Source organism: Glycine soja, chromosome 2 (genome assembly GCF_004193775.1).
Source record: "Glycine soja cultivar W05 chromosome 2, ASM419377v2, whole genome shotgun sequence".
NCBI classification, from domain to species: Eukaryota; Viridiplantae; Streptophyta; class Magnoliopsida; order Fabales; family Fabaceae; genus Glycine; species Glycine soja.
Window position 1 is genome coordinate 47,507,632 of NC_041003.1, and position 14,645 is coordinate 47,522,276.

General features: G+C 29.1%; 1 protein-coding gene across 1 annotated transcript; it reads left to right on the forward strand.

Annotated features, from left to right (window-relative positions):
* The first annotated feature begins 8,974 nt into the window (after positions 1 to 8,974).
* On the forward strand, positions 8,975 to 12,801 carry LOC114400268 (endoglucanase 11-like). Its single transcript, XM_028362632.1, has 5 exons — positions 8,975 to 9,508; positions 9,637 to 9,849; positions 10,042 to 10,242; positions 10,626 to 10,880; positions 11,947 to 12,801. Exons 1-5 carry the CDS (start codon positions 9,272 to 9,274, stop codon positions 12,613 to 12,615), a joined length of 1,575 nt encoding a protein of 524 aa, XP_028218433.1. The 5' UTR covers positions 8,975 to 9,271; the 3' UTR covers positions 12,616 to 12,801.
* Positions 12,802 to 14,645: the final 1,844 nt, after the last annotated feature.

Consider the following 14,645-nt stretch of genomic DNA (forward strand, 5'->3'; position numbering starts at 1 on the left):
CAATGCTTAAGCCTGGATAATATAAAAGATTAAATAAAATTAAACTGCTTATATAAACAAAAGTTAATTTATGTGTTTTGATATTTTTTAGAAATTCTCTGATCTATTGTTTTTTTTTTTCAAAAATTGAATTGTTTAAATTGATTTTAATTTGTAAAAGAAGTTTAGTTCATCTTCCTTATTTTCTTTGTTTGCAAGTGTGCATTAAAAAGTTTATTCGATTTGGGATTTTTTTTGTTGTTGGAAAAAGAGGTTAATTTTGTAGAAGATGTAGACTACTAGTACTCATCCTTGTACTTTCATAAAAGAAATTAGGAGGAGAGGGAGGGGGTTAAAATCAGTATTTTTTCTTATTGGCAAATATCAAAATCAGTATCTTATTATGCAAGAAAACAATTATTTTATTTTTTATGACGCTCATCAATAATGTGCGTGCGCAACTAACTTTATAATCAGTCAAGTCTCATGCACTGAACTAGTAAGTTAATTTATTTATTCAGTGTAAAGTATCCATATCAAGACTTAAGTTATGTCATTTACACGTAAGTAGTTAATTAAGATGGCCCGAAATCTATAGTAAGTTAATTTATTTGTGCAGTGCAAAGTGTCCATATCAAGAGACTTAATTTGTACGTGTACACCATTTAGACGTAGTTAAGATGGCGCGCGAGAATGTAGTTTGTATCAGAACAGCTGTAACTAGCTAGTAATAGGGATAATTACGTACGTAAAGAATATTGTCATGGTGAAAGCTTAAGGGTTTATTTATGGTTACGTAGTTTATATCTTGAACTATTCAATACATCATTGAGAAATTGTATTTAGTATCAAAACAGAGATGAGAAAATGTATTTGTATTATTATTTTTTACAAAAAGTTGTTTGGTAAAAAAAGAGATATGAAGAGAAGAAAAGTATATAATAAGATAAGAATTTTTGTTTTTGTTAGATAATACGATAAAGAATGTAATAAATAATAAATAATAAATAATATAAAAATATTATAAAAGTTAATGAATGAATACTACTATATCTTCACGTCAACCTTTCATCCATGCATGGGAATAAAATTAGCACTAGCTGAGTAAGTTTTACTTGTATTTTCTCTGTTTTCCTTTTGTATAAGAGAAGTGCTACCTTACCCCTGTAAATTAAGAGAAATGTTAATTAAATCCTTGTCATTCATATAGACAATAACTATTGGTAGCTTCCTAAAAAAAAAACACAATTAGTAGCAATATTTTTTTACCTTTTAGGTACTAATATTTTAGGGAGTAGAGTCGGATATATGGGTGATGGCTAGACGTTTAGTTTAGCTCTTGATTTGTGTGAACTGCGAGTTCCGTAAATTACAGTCCATTCTTTTTTCACAAAATACATTACAGTCCATTTAAAATGTAGTTTATTTTTATCTGCCTAACTATATTTTAAAAAAAAAAAACATAAAATTACTAGACATTTTCAACTTTGAGTTCCTTTCGCAATATTGGATTATTTAATTTACATTTATAATAAGGTGTTTTTTTTCTCCAATTATTTCACTCCATTTTATTTTACAGATTCTAGTTAAAAGTTTTTTATTTGTTTTTATTTCCACCCCTTCTCTTAAATATTTAAAAACCAGGATTTTGCCTGAATATACATTTGATTAGTTAACATTAATGACTATATAGTTGGTGTTTGGCTACCAATTTTGATTAGTTATTTGATGTATGCTTTATTTTTATATTTATCATATTATAAAATCTAATTAATTATTAACAAGTAAAAACTCACACAAGAAAAATAAAAGAAATCACAATTCAGATTCTTTTTTTCTAGATTTTTTAGTTATTTTTTAATAATCGGTCTGTAGGGCCAAACTATATTTAATCGGAAGCTATACTGCTTATAAAAGATAGATGCAAGACAAAAAAATGGAGTCCATTTTTTTTGAGTCTATCAACTTGTTAAAAATGAGAGTCAATAATTAATGCAGACAAACTTCGAAATTTAAAGTTTAAACAGGTTGGAATAAGCCGTTTAACTAGCTAGCTCTATTGGAGGGTAGAGAGACTAAGGCCACGGTTAGAACACGTATATTTATCATATTTTCGTATCTATCATCTGACTCTAGCTAATTTAATTTTTTTACTAAAAAAGAATCCAAATATTTAATCATAAAGAATAATATTTTTAAAAGCATATAATTATATATGAATATTTTTGGTAAAGAATTAGTTATGAAGATTAAAGAAACATGCACTTAATAATTTTAATTAACGATATTTTTGTTTTGTTATCAAATGAATTAGCCAGTAGCTAATATATTTTAATTAGATTTTAATCCAACACTAAATTTAATTGAAGAAAACTTAATAAACTTTTAAATTAAAATATTACTGTATTATACATGGCAATTATAAAGTTGATCGGTATATTTTCCCCCAAAAACAGATTACCTGAGTACTTTTGTTCAAATTTAATTGATGGCGTGGGGACAATTCTAATAACCGGCCTCTTGGTTTCGTTATACTGATGATGGCAACCTTTTTTAATGTAACTATATAATAATATAAAACAAACATAAGGAATACATTCAAAAAATAATGTAACTATTTATGAAAAACAATTCATGTACGGACAGTATATATGTAAAGTAAATTTGTTTGTTTTTATAATAGTTATGTTAAAAGTTATATTCAGACAAGTGATATAATATTTTGTATTATAATTTATATAACACGTCTATTTTTTTCGTTTATCATTTATTATATTTTAAATTTGTTTTTATTTTTATTTTCTCTCTTTCTCTTTTTTAGTTGTATATTTTTTTTATAAGTATAATTTCTCTTATATTTAATTATTTATCCTAATTCCCCCGGTTAGTTAATAGAGTAATATATATATATATATATAGTAACAAAATGTATAAATTAAACCCGTGATTTAATCAAGAGACCGGTGTCTGGGAAAAAAAAAGACACGATTCTAAGAAAAGTGAATTTAATTCACGTTTTCTAAGCCTTCTTCTACTCAATATGTGATGCAAACCAGACATTCGAAAGAAGAATGACAGCAGCGTGGGTTTTAGTTTGGATCTTGCATCATTGAATATATTTTGTCGGTGCATGTCAAGAAGCAAAATTAACTATTTTATAAAGAATATATGTAATTTCCTTAACTCAGTCCTGTCTTAATCAAGGTGAAGTTAAATCTTTCAGCTTAGTTTGGTGTTTTTTTGGAAAAGAGACAAGAAAAATGTTACAAGGAATTTAAATATGCATTCATAAAGGATTAGATAGCTGAGATTTTCATGAATTTCTTATTATATGGAGACAGTACATAACATGAGACTCTTATGCTGTAAAAAAAAAACATGAGACTCTTATAGTCTTATTATAAATCTATATTTAATTTTATCTTTTATATTTAAAAAAACTCTTTGATTTTTTTAAATTCTTATGTTAGACTAAATTAGTTATTTCTTAATTTTATCACACTCATTTAGTTAATTTAAAAACATGTGATAAATTATGAGAAATGTCACATTATACAAAGTAGACACTGTTAGTGTCAAAACTAATGAAATGACAATAGAAAAATTATAAGTGACTAAAGTGAAAATTTTAAACTTTAGGGACGAAACTAAAGCATAAAATATAAATAAGGAATTAAAATTTTAATTCTTGATATTAAAAGATAAATGCATAATATTTTTTAAAAATAATCTTATGATCACCTATTAACTTTTAATATTAATTATATATAATCACTACTATTTTTTTATCAAAAGCAAAAAGGTAACACTTAATATATGTGTACATGCACGGTGTGTATATATGTTGAAAATATTTTTTTTTGAGAGTTAAAGAAAAAATAAGTCATATATATAACTATATATGTAATATAGTTCATGTTTTTTTTTGGGGCATCATGACTTTGTGTTAATCACCATTTTTTTATTTGAGTATTACTTGTATTTAAAATCTTATTCTCCATATTAAAATCATTGGAAACTTATTCTGTTTTAACTTATGCAAGTTAATCTAAGGGCAATCTTACTGCCTAGAGTATTTTTAATAAAAAAAATTTAAGTTATTTTTTATAATCTTTATAATATTTTTTTGGTCCCTATATTGTTATGTCAGTATAAGAAACTAATATATAATTTTATTTCAATGGTTAAAAAATTTATAAATCTTAAAAAAACTTACTTTTATATTTTTTTTATTTTCATTTAATTATGGTGTTGTTATGTATTAAATAAATATTTTTTTATTGCTATAAAATAATTTTTTATAAAAAAATACAAATTTTATTTTTAAAAAATTCTCTATCACATAAATTTATTCCAATAAAAAAAATTTTAAAAATAGTTTCTTCGCTTAAGAAATTCTCGAAAAAAAACTTCATTAAAATACTCTTATTATTTTCAGCAACATGACTAATTAACCTTTTGAAATGCTATTATTATGTTGCTTTTTATTAATTCGAGAGTAATTATTATGTTTCTAGTGCGGTTACCCTAATCTTTAGTTGATTGGTATAATTAAGAATCATCATGAGCTTTGTGTTTGTTCCTAGAAGACATTTTATGCTCATTCTTGTCTTTCCTTTCAGATTACGCGGGAATACATTGAATTTAACTTGATTTTTTTTAATGAAAATTTAGTTTTTTTATTTATTTATTTAGGTTGTTAATTAGTAGTACTCGTTCTTCCGTTCTTAAACAATAGTAGGTGATTAAAGGTAGTGTATCCTCATTTTAAAAAATTATTAATTGATACTAATATATTTTTATGCTAAAATACTCCTATTTATTTAGTATGTTACTAGAACCACCATTAGTCATTAATATTTTGATAATAGAGTGTCTAGAGACGATGTTTGATGGACATTCTCGTTGATAGGTGGTTAGTGTTATTGGCTTCAATTGCTTGGGTACAAGTGTCCATCTTGGAGATAAATAAAAATTTAATGCACGAATAATTGTAAACAAGGGTATAGTAGATAAAAAAAAAGTTAAAATTTTAATATTGGATTTGAAAAATCAATAGTTTTTAAACAAAACTAAAATGATAAAACATTTATAATTTATGATTACTTTAAATTACTTCCTTCATACCATATGTTTTAGTTGTTTAATTAAGGTTAATAATGTACATAAAATAAATATTTCATAAAGTAAAATATTGTTATATTTAAACTAAAATATTCTTATTTAATATTATATTGATCTTTAATACTTGCATCGTTACCGGTGAGTAGTATTAAATAAGAATATACTAGTATTTAAGGAAAAAAACTTTTATTAGATTTGAAATTTCAAAACAACAATTATTTTGAAAAGGAAAAATATAAAGTTAAAACAACTAAATTCATAAACTCTGAAATTAATTGACTTAATCTAATATTTTTTATGAGAGTTTGTTTAAAAGACATACTCTAATATTTAAGACAATGGTTTACATTCTAACACCAAAAACAATCTTGGGAATAAATTTTTCAAAAAAAATTTCTCAATCTAAATATACTCTTTATTTTTCTAATTAATTGGGTAGACAACTCATTTTCTAACCTTGCTTATAAAAAAATCACTCATTACCTGACCTTTTATCAATCAACTTCAAAAATCAATCTTCTCCCGCACTCGATTACCTCCTAGAGAAACAAATATCCTTCCACTACCATGAAGTTGATCTAAAGGAGTCACCATCCAAGGAAGAACTATATGCAATTTAATATGCATACACAATTTTAAAAACTTCAAGCTGCACAACCCTTTTTCTCAACCAAAAGTTACCACCTTACTTTCCATTTAAGCTTAAATTGAATCAAGAGAGATTTTTAATCCCAAGACCACCCTTGCACTTTTCTTTATTCAATTCACATATTCACTTTTAACCCAAGAAATTTCCCTCTTCTCCTTTGTTCCACCCTGTAGAAACTTTTAGCTAAACATTTTTTCTTAAAACTTTCACTAATAAATAATTTAAAAAGGATAAAGAAAATAGAGATAATTTAACGTCCAACATGATACTAAACATAGATATTATTCATATCCGTTGATGAAGTTGCTAACAAAGAATAACGAAAGGACTAATTTAGTGACGTCAATATATAATTTCAGAGACTTTTTGTCTTTCAAAACATCTTATTAGTACTCACGGTTTCAAAGACAAATTTGATAATTTACTCTCAATTTTTTCTTATAATGTACGTAGAGTTCAAAATAAAATAACTGGTTAAAATTTTTTAGTGATGGCAATAATTACTACAATATTAAGTTATTAACAATATCGTTATAGACTATAGTTAAGGTTATTTGTGATTTTGTTCCTCTCTCCTTAGTTGTTGTATCGTATTGCAGACGAAATAAAGGTGCGCAAAAAGATGGGGGCAAAGTTCTCATACTCATGTAGAAACATGCATAGATAACAGAAACTAACATGGTTATAATCATTATCATATCATTAGTGATCCCTTGCATCATATTTTATAAAAAAAAATCGAAGAAAAGATAGAAAGAGGAAGAGCTAGATGGAGGGCCAACAAATTAATAATGACTGAATAACATATTGTGTATGTGGATGAAACTTGCGTCGCACACATATTGCACGCGCACCATACCCTCCTTGCTTCTTCCAAAATAATTTTCAAACTTCTAGTTTTTGCCTGAAGCAACGCCTGCCAAACGTTATCAGAAATAGCAGCCAAATCGCTTTTGATATAAGAAATTGACCAACTTTAGCCATAAAAGAACCATTTTTTGCTCAGCTTAAAATTTGTGCACATTGACATGTGTTAACTATTTACAAAGATAAGAAATAGACCACCCTCTGCATGCACAATGCAACATTTATGGAGCCTACACTTAGCAACCCTTCCTAGCCTGGCATCCTCCAAGACTCCAATTAGTTTACGAGTTTTCTAATTTACAACTTCCATGCTGTCCAAAATACACCCATGCATCACATATATGCCATTTAGATAGTTATATAATACCTGTTTTACAAGCACTTTCAATTAAAGGTATTGTTAGCCGGTATTCTTAGAGTATTAATTAAAAAACTAAAAATTATTAAATAAGTCATGAACAACATAATTAAAGTATTTTTTCTTTTAATTTCTTAACAAATATTGTAAGAGTATTGATTAATATTTATCTAAATTAAAAATAAAAATAATGTAGGCACCAATTAAAATTCCCATTAAAGATGTGTATCAGGTGAGAGAGATGAATCCTCTCAACGGATATTTTTACATAATAATAAATCCACATACTTTTTTTGTTCAATTTCATTTTAAAAGTTAATCGCACTTTCATTTTCTTAAGATTTTAATTAAGGATTTATTTTTTATTTTCTGAAAATAATCTTTTACCAAAAGCAAGCTTAGAGGATTAAACAATTCAAACTCTATGGAGTTAGTACAATGACGACAGGTTTACGTAGTATGTATAAAGTCTTAAAGTTGATTTGTACGTCATGACAAAACAAAATAAAGAGAATTGAATAATTCATTTATTATTATTAGAGATGCATGCATTAGTGTCATTACAACTTGAATACAAAAATATAAATAAATAGTTCTTTTATTCATGTCTTTGAATTTATAATGTGGAAATATTAAATAAATACATTTTACATTTAGTATATTTTTAAAAAATAACATTTTATGTTTTTTAAGTAATATGATATATTTAATAAAATGTATTGAGTGCTTTTGACTCGTACCTCTGAACACTTTTCTAACCCGTTATTAAAGATTGAATAATCAGAGTCCTGACTAGTAAGGACATTTCTTTCTTGGATAATTCTTTTAGTTTTGGGGATATTTTTTTCTCGAAATATAATATGAGAATGTTATTTTCATATATTATTAAAAACCTAATTTGGTTAATTATTAAAATTGGTTGAGATTATTTTTTTATATTCTCAAGAATGATTAAACCATATGTTTAGTGAGTTATTTTTTGCAGAAATATATATTATAATTACTAAAATATCCTTATTATAAAAACTCTCGTTGCCCCTCTTGTTTCCTCCTTTTCATGTGTTTGACGATTATAATAATTAAAGAAAAATAAGAATTGTCCATTAAAAAAGAAGCATTGAAGGAAAAAGAAATATTATCATAAAATGTAGGAATAAAACTGACATTAAATCAAATTGTGGAAAAATTAATTGGGCATGAATGAAATCTGCAGGATATGAAAAATTTAAGTATATATCATAATGAAACAATGAGAGTAGTGATTAATAAGAGAATATATATGAATTTTTACTGATGAAAAAATATTCGTGTTTCATGAAAATATTTTTTTCCTATTCCTCCATTCGGACTAAATATTGATGAAAAGTGTGATTATGTCTTTCCTAGAAATAAAATATACACATAATTATTTTTTTATGACATCATAATAAACATAAGAAAAACTTTTTTTTGGTCTTGTATTTCTAAAAATAACTAAATAGTCCGTATTACAAATGACTCCTAAGAGTATTAGTTAAAAAATGCTAAAATTTAGAATGCAGTGATAATATATATTTTTATACATTCTTCTAATCACAAATTATTAAATATGATAAGTTTATTAACTTTTATTATAAATAATTAAAAAGTTATATGTAAAATAATTTTTATTTGTTTGAGAGTACATACATATTAAGCACAATATTTATTACATGAAAACAGTAAATAATATCTCTTTAAGTAATTAAAAGTATTATTCAATAAAAACTATTAAATAGGAGTAGTTAATCGTTTGACTTAATAGCATCATCTTTTAATTAATTATTATTATTATTATTTGGTGAATTTATTGTAACTGATCTGAAACTGATGAAATGAGTTGAAAGCTACACATGCAAGGTTCCTGCAATAAGTAACAAGGAAAAAACGGTTCTTCCGCTCTTGTAATTAATAAACGGAGGGAATAGAATAGGTGCCTTGGAATCACAGTGGAATTTTAACAAAGAATCAACATAGCAGGGTGTTTTTCCTTATTTGGCACACAGAGGGACATCCAACTCCAAGTGCTGCAAACAAAATTTACCCTTGTGTGCAACAAACAAGTAAAAGTGGTGGGGTGAGTTTCACGTGCTCATCTTGTGGGGCTCTTCCCCAAAATGATACCAGCCTATTTTAGATAGATCGTAGGCACATCTCAGGTTTTTAAAAGACAATTCAAACCCTCCACTTGTGGTGTAGTGTGGTGAGACTTCACTTTATTTTTTTTCCAATTCCCTTCACTCCTAAACTTTTTTTTAGGAGGGAAGGGAGGGGCAATGGAGATGCACACACAACCTCATAAGAAACACCATTTTGGTGTACAACATTGTTGTCTTATTAGCCTCTTCATCTTCACCTTCTTCACTACTACAACCACCCAAGCTTTTGATTATGCTGATGCCCTTTCAAAGAGTCTTCTCTACTTTGAAGCACAACGCTCTGGGAGGATACCTTACAATCAGCGTGTCACTTGGCGTGACCATTCTGGCCTCACTGATGGCCTAGAAGAAGGGGTAGGTCCAAATTCTCAATAATACCCACATGACACAACTCTTCAAATTCTTGTCTTTTACTCTCTTGGTACGCCAATTCCCTTTCAAAATCAAAACTTTTTTTTTCCCTTTCTTTTTGGTTTGTGTAGGTGGACTTGGTGGGAGGATACTATGATGCAGGGGATCATGTGAAATTTGGTTTACCAATGGCATTCACCATCACAATGCTCTCATGGAGTGCCATAGAGTATAGGCAACAAATTGAAGATGCAGGTGAACTAGAACACACAATGGAGGCAATCAAATGGGGCACTGATTATTTCATCAAAGCTCACACTAGCCCAAATGTCCTATGGGCTGAGGTACAAACTAATTCAAGAAATTTAAGAGTTTTGATGTGTCCAAATTCATTCCACTATTAGTATTGAATTAAAAAAATGTTGCATTATTCGTTATTGTTGGTTGAAGAGATTGAACTTAGAGACAGTGGTTGAAGAGATTGAACGGAAATGGAATTCTCAAATTAATGATATACTTTTTTGTTTGCTTTTCAGGTGGGTGATGGTGACACTGACCATTATTGTTGGCAACGGCCAGAGGACATGACAACTTCACGGCGAGCATTTAAGATAGACGAGAATAACCCTGGTTCAGATCTGGCCGGAGAGACTGCAGCAGCCATGGCAGCTGCTTCCATTCTGTTCAGGAAAACAAACCCACATTACTCTCACTTGCTTCTACATCATGCCCTGCAGGTGAGTGATTTTGTGTTTATGTGCTAATTAAAAGTGTGATTGATTGTGCTTTTTTTTATTGGCTTTGACTAGTGCCATGATTAATAATTGTTGCAGCAACTTTTGTGTAACAATCACAATTTCAAAACTAATAAAGGGTATGCGAAATTAAGGTTTATTAATGGTCTTTGCTAATCAATGTCCTAACATATTGATTAAGAAATTAATAAATAGAAAATTTTTAAATTACGATTATACTAGTAGAGATCACAATTGAATGGACTACTGTCACACTTTCTAATGTTTTTTTTTATTCTTTAATGCTGTCTTGTCTTTAGGACATTTATTATAATTTTTTGAAGAAATATTATTGGAATGAAAACATTTATTGTGTGTTTTTATAGTTGTTTGAGTTCGGGGACAAGTATAGGGGAAATTATGATGCTAGTGTCGGAGTGGTAAAGAGCTACTATGCGTCGGTGAGTGGATACATGGATGAGTTGCTGTGGGCTGCCACGTGGCTGTACAAGGCCACCGACAACAAAATGTATCTTCAGTACGTTATTTCCAATGCTCATACCTTTGGTGGGACTGGTTGGTCCATTTCAGAATTCATCTGGGATGTTAAGTATGCTGGCCTTCAACTCATGGTCTCTAAGGTAAAGTTCTCTTCAAATTTTTTTCATCACAAATGTTACTTTATTAATTTTATTAAAAATATCAAGTTAAGAAATTCAAACTTGCAATCTCTGGTACCCTCCCATCACTACACTCTCTTATGCTAATAACATTTTGTTCCTAACAATGGCCTTCAAAGAGCTCAAGCCTTAAATATAGTAGGATCCTTTAGTGTGTTTTCGTTTTATTTGGGTTTCATTTTTTCAAACTTTGGGTTATTTTCCCATGTGAGTGGCTCTTTAATATCTGTCCAACTTTATCTAGATTTTGCTTTTCTAACCTGAAAATGATGGTGGGTTAAATCTTTTGGTACTTTATTTTTAAAGGTCATTCGTGGAGTATGCACGAATTAAGGTATATTAATATAGTAGTATTATCTAGGGGTATTAAAGACATAAAAACTAAAAAGTGTACCCCAAGCACATTGCCATGTGCTATTAGTGCTTTAGCTTTGCAACACAGTGCAATTAAAGTGGGTATGGCTTATGGTTGAGCCGAATGTTAGAGACGTGAAGTACATAGAGCCTTAAACACCTCAGTACACTCCCCCTCCTTTTTTCCCCTTTTAATAAATAATTTGTAAATAAGTTATGAGGTAGGGCATCCTTTCGTCGGCTAACATTTTTAGAAACTAATTTAATTTAGGTCACTATTTATTTTGTAGGAATTAATCACATGTTAAAAATGGAAGAAAAAAAGATAGAATTTTAAAGTGTTTCACATTTCACATTTACACTGTACGGAGTTTGATTTGGAGAGAGAAGAAGAATGATTATGGATAGGATGAGCGAGCATGAAATCTATAAGAAGTCATGATTTACTTTGATTCAAATGTCAACAAGCAATTAGTGGTTGAATAATAGTAGTAATAATTTACATAATATTTGGTAGTTAATGATTATGCACCTGCCACTAGTATTGTCAACACTAAGAATAAATTGAGTCGAATCATACAAATCAAGAACTACAAAATTCTCATATGTCTGCTTATCAGAGTAAGAGTAGCAATTATTTGTAATCTAACTATAGTTTCATCCTTTTTTGCAGTTATTAAGCGAAGAAAAACACAAGAAGCATAGGGATATACTTGAACAATACAAATCAAAAGCAGAGTACTATATTTGTTCATGTCTCAACAAAAACAATGATAGCAATAACGTGGAACGTACCCCAGCTGGATTAATCTATGTCCGGCAGTGGAACAACATGCAGTACGTTTCAACAGCAGCATTTTTGCTCTCAATATACTCTGATTTCCTTCAAAGCACAAATCAAAAGCTCAATTGCCATGGGGGCACAGTGGACCATGAAGAAATTCTTAATTTTGCTAAGTCACAGGCTGATTACATTTTGGGGTCCAACCCAATGAACATGAGCTATTTAGTTGGGTATGGCCCTAACTACCCTAAAAGGGTGCACCATAGAGGGGCATCCATTGTGTCATACAAAAAGAATAAAGGGTTCATAGGGTGCACTCAAGGGTATGATAATTGGTATGGTAGCCAGGCACCTAATCCTAATGTTCTGGTTGGGGCTTTGGTTGGAGGGCCTGATGGGAAAGACAATTTTGAGGACAGAAGGAACAATTTTATGCAGACTGAGGCGTGCACATATAATACTGCCCCATTAGTTGGTGTTTTTGCAAAGTTCTTGCATATAGAAAACCAAAAACTGGTTCATGATTGTAATTCACATTTGGTTGCCTCCTTCAAATGATATAGTCCTTCAAATAATATAGTGAATTAATACAGTATATGTTTCTCATAAGCCAAAAGCCAAGTATTTTTCAATAGTTTTTTTTATGTCCTTGGTGAGTGATTTATGGTTTGGCTGAAATTTTCTGGCCTCAAATGTACTACTTCAAATATAAACAAATATATCCATTCAGATTAATGATATCAACTTCATTTGATGATTACACCTTTTTTGGATGATTACATCCCCATTGAACAAATAAACGTTACCAATTTTAAATTATGACAAACTTCAAGTGCAAATTTGAATTTTTCATGGCTTAATCAATTATGCAGTTGCTCCCCTTAACAAGTACTTCTTGTCCTATTTGGTTTTCTTATTTATCTCTCCCTCAATTTAAGCATTCTTGATTTTGTTGTAACTTCATCAACAATTATAACTTTAACCATCCGAAGTTATATCAGAAATATATAGAATCATATGTGAAAGGAAATACTTATTTATTAGATGCAGAATCATACATATAAGCATGCATAAACATAATTGATTACTATTTCTCCTATTTGCTACTCCTAATCTACTTCTAGTTTTCATAAAAAAGAGGGTTCCTAGAAGACTAGCCCTGTGGGGAATAGCCAGAGGAGCTGCTAGTGAAGTGGATCCATGAAAATGTAGGGACTCATAGGAGGATGAGGGAAAAGGGTTCTGCATTAGGAGCAATAGTTGGTAAGACTGTATTGTAAGAATTTGCTCTCTCTATCCTGATGGAATTTTTCTTGAGAAAGAGCTTCTTCTAGTCCTTCATGATTATACCTTCCCTGGCAGTATTTGGTTCTTTTATCCTTCTACTACACGTTGCCAACAACAGGTATAATCACGATTAAAAGAGGTAAGAACCTAGTGAATAGTTGAAAGTGACCTCTCCTACTTTCAATAATATATCCAAAAATCTTGCTGGGCCATTCATCTTCTTGGAAGACCAAAACATGCAACGTTCCCAAAAATGAGTCCAGAATCTGACCATTACTTGAACGCCAAGAATCAGGGATGTCTGCTACTATTGACACAGCTGAACAATGGATGAAGGCACTTCTCTTATTGCAGTTCCACCAACATCAAGCTCCTCCAAAGTCTCATTCTCGTTCAAATTCTCTGGCAGCCTAGAAAATTTTGAGCAGCCAGAAATGTTGAGACTTCTCAGTGACTTGGAATTCCAAATAAAGCAGGGAAGGCAGACAATGCTTCTACAATTCCTTTAAATTCAGAACAGCTAGAACAATCAACCAAACGAGCGAGTCAGGAAGTTTTTGAGATAATTGTACCCTCCAAGTCAAGAACTGAAAGATTAATCATATTTTCTCCAAACTCAGAAAGTTTTCTGATTTTTTAGCACCCGGAAAGGACAAAATCTTCAAGGAGTTCATTTCTAGTTTCCTTGGAAGGGTTTTAAGATTTTTTCTATGTTTCAAATTCAACACAACTAGCCTTTTGTGCTGTGCAATTGACGGATGAATCTCAGTAAGACTGATGCAACATCTAAGACATAATCTTTCAAGATTCGGCATCCCAATAAATTCTGGAGTTTTGATCAGATCTTTGGACTGACTAAAGATCAACGGACTTTATCTTGTTTAAAAACTGGTCAAGTGAATTAAAGAAAGTGGAAAAGTATGAGCAGCATGAAAATTTCATTTTATATATATATATATATATGAGGAAGAAACAAATTATACTATTCACTAAATTTGAAAATTATTATATTATTTTATAATTTTAAATTGAATAATGTTTTTTTAAAATTCACCATTAGATTAAAAGTTTTTTTTTACATAAATCACATATATAAAATTTCATATTAATTCAAAATCATTTATCATCTCTTTTATATAAAGTAAAATCAATGTAATATAAACATTTTAAAATATACTAAAATTTATATAATTTAATTATCTTGTTCTTTGTTTTAAAATTTGTGAGTATATTGTTTCATCTTCTTTGAACAATTTCTTAATGCAACTCTCTTGTTCTAAATGCACTTCACTTTATGTGAT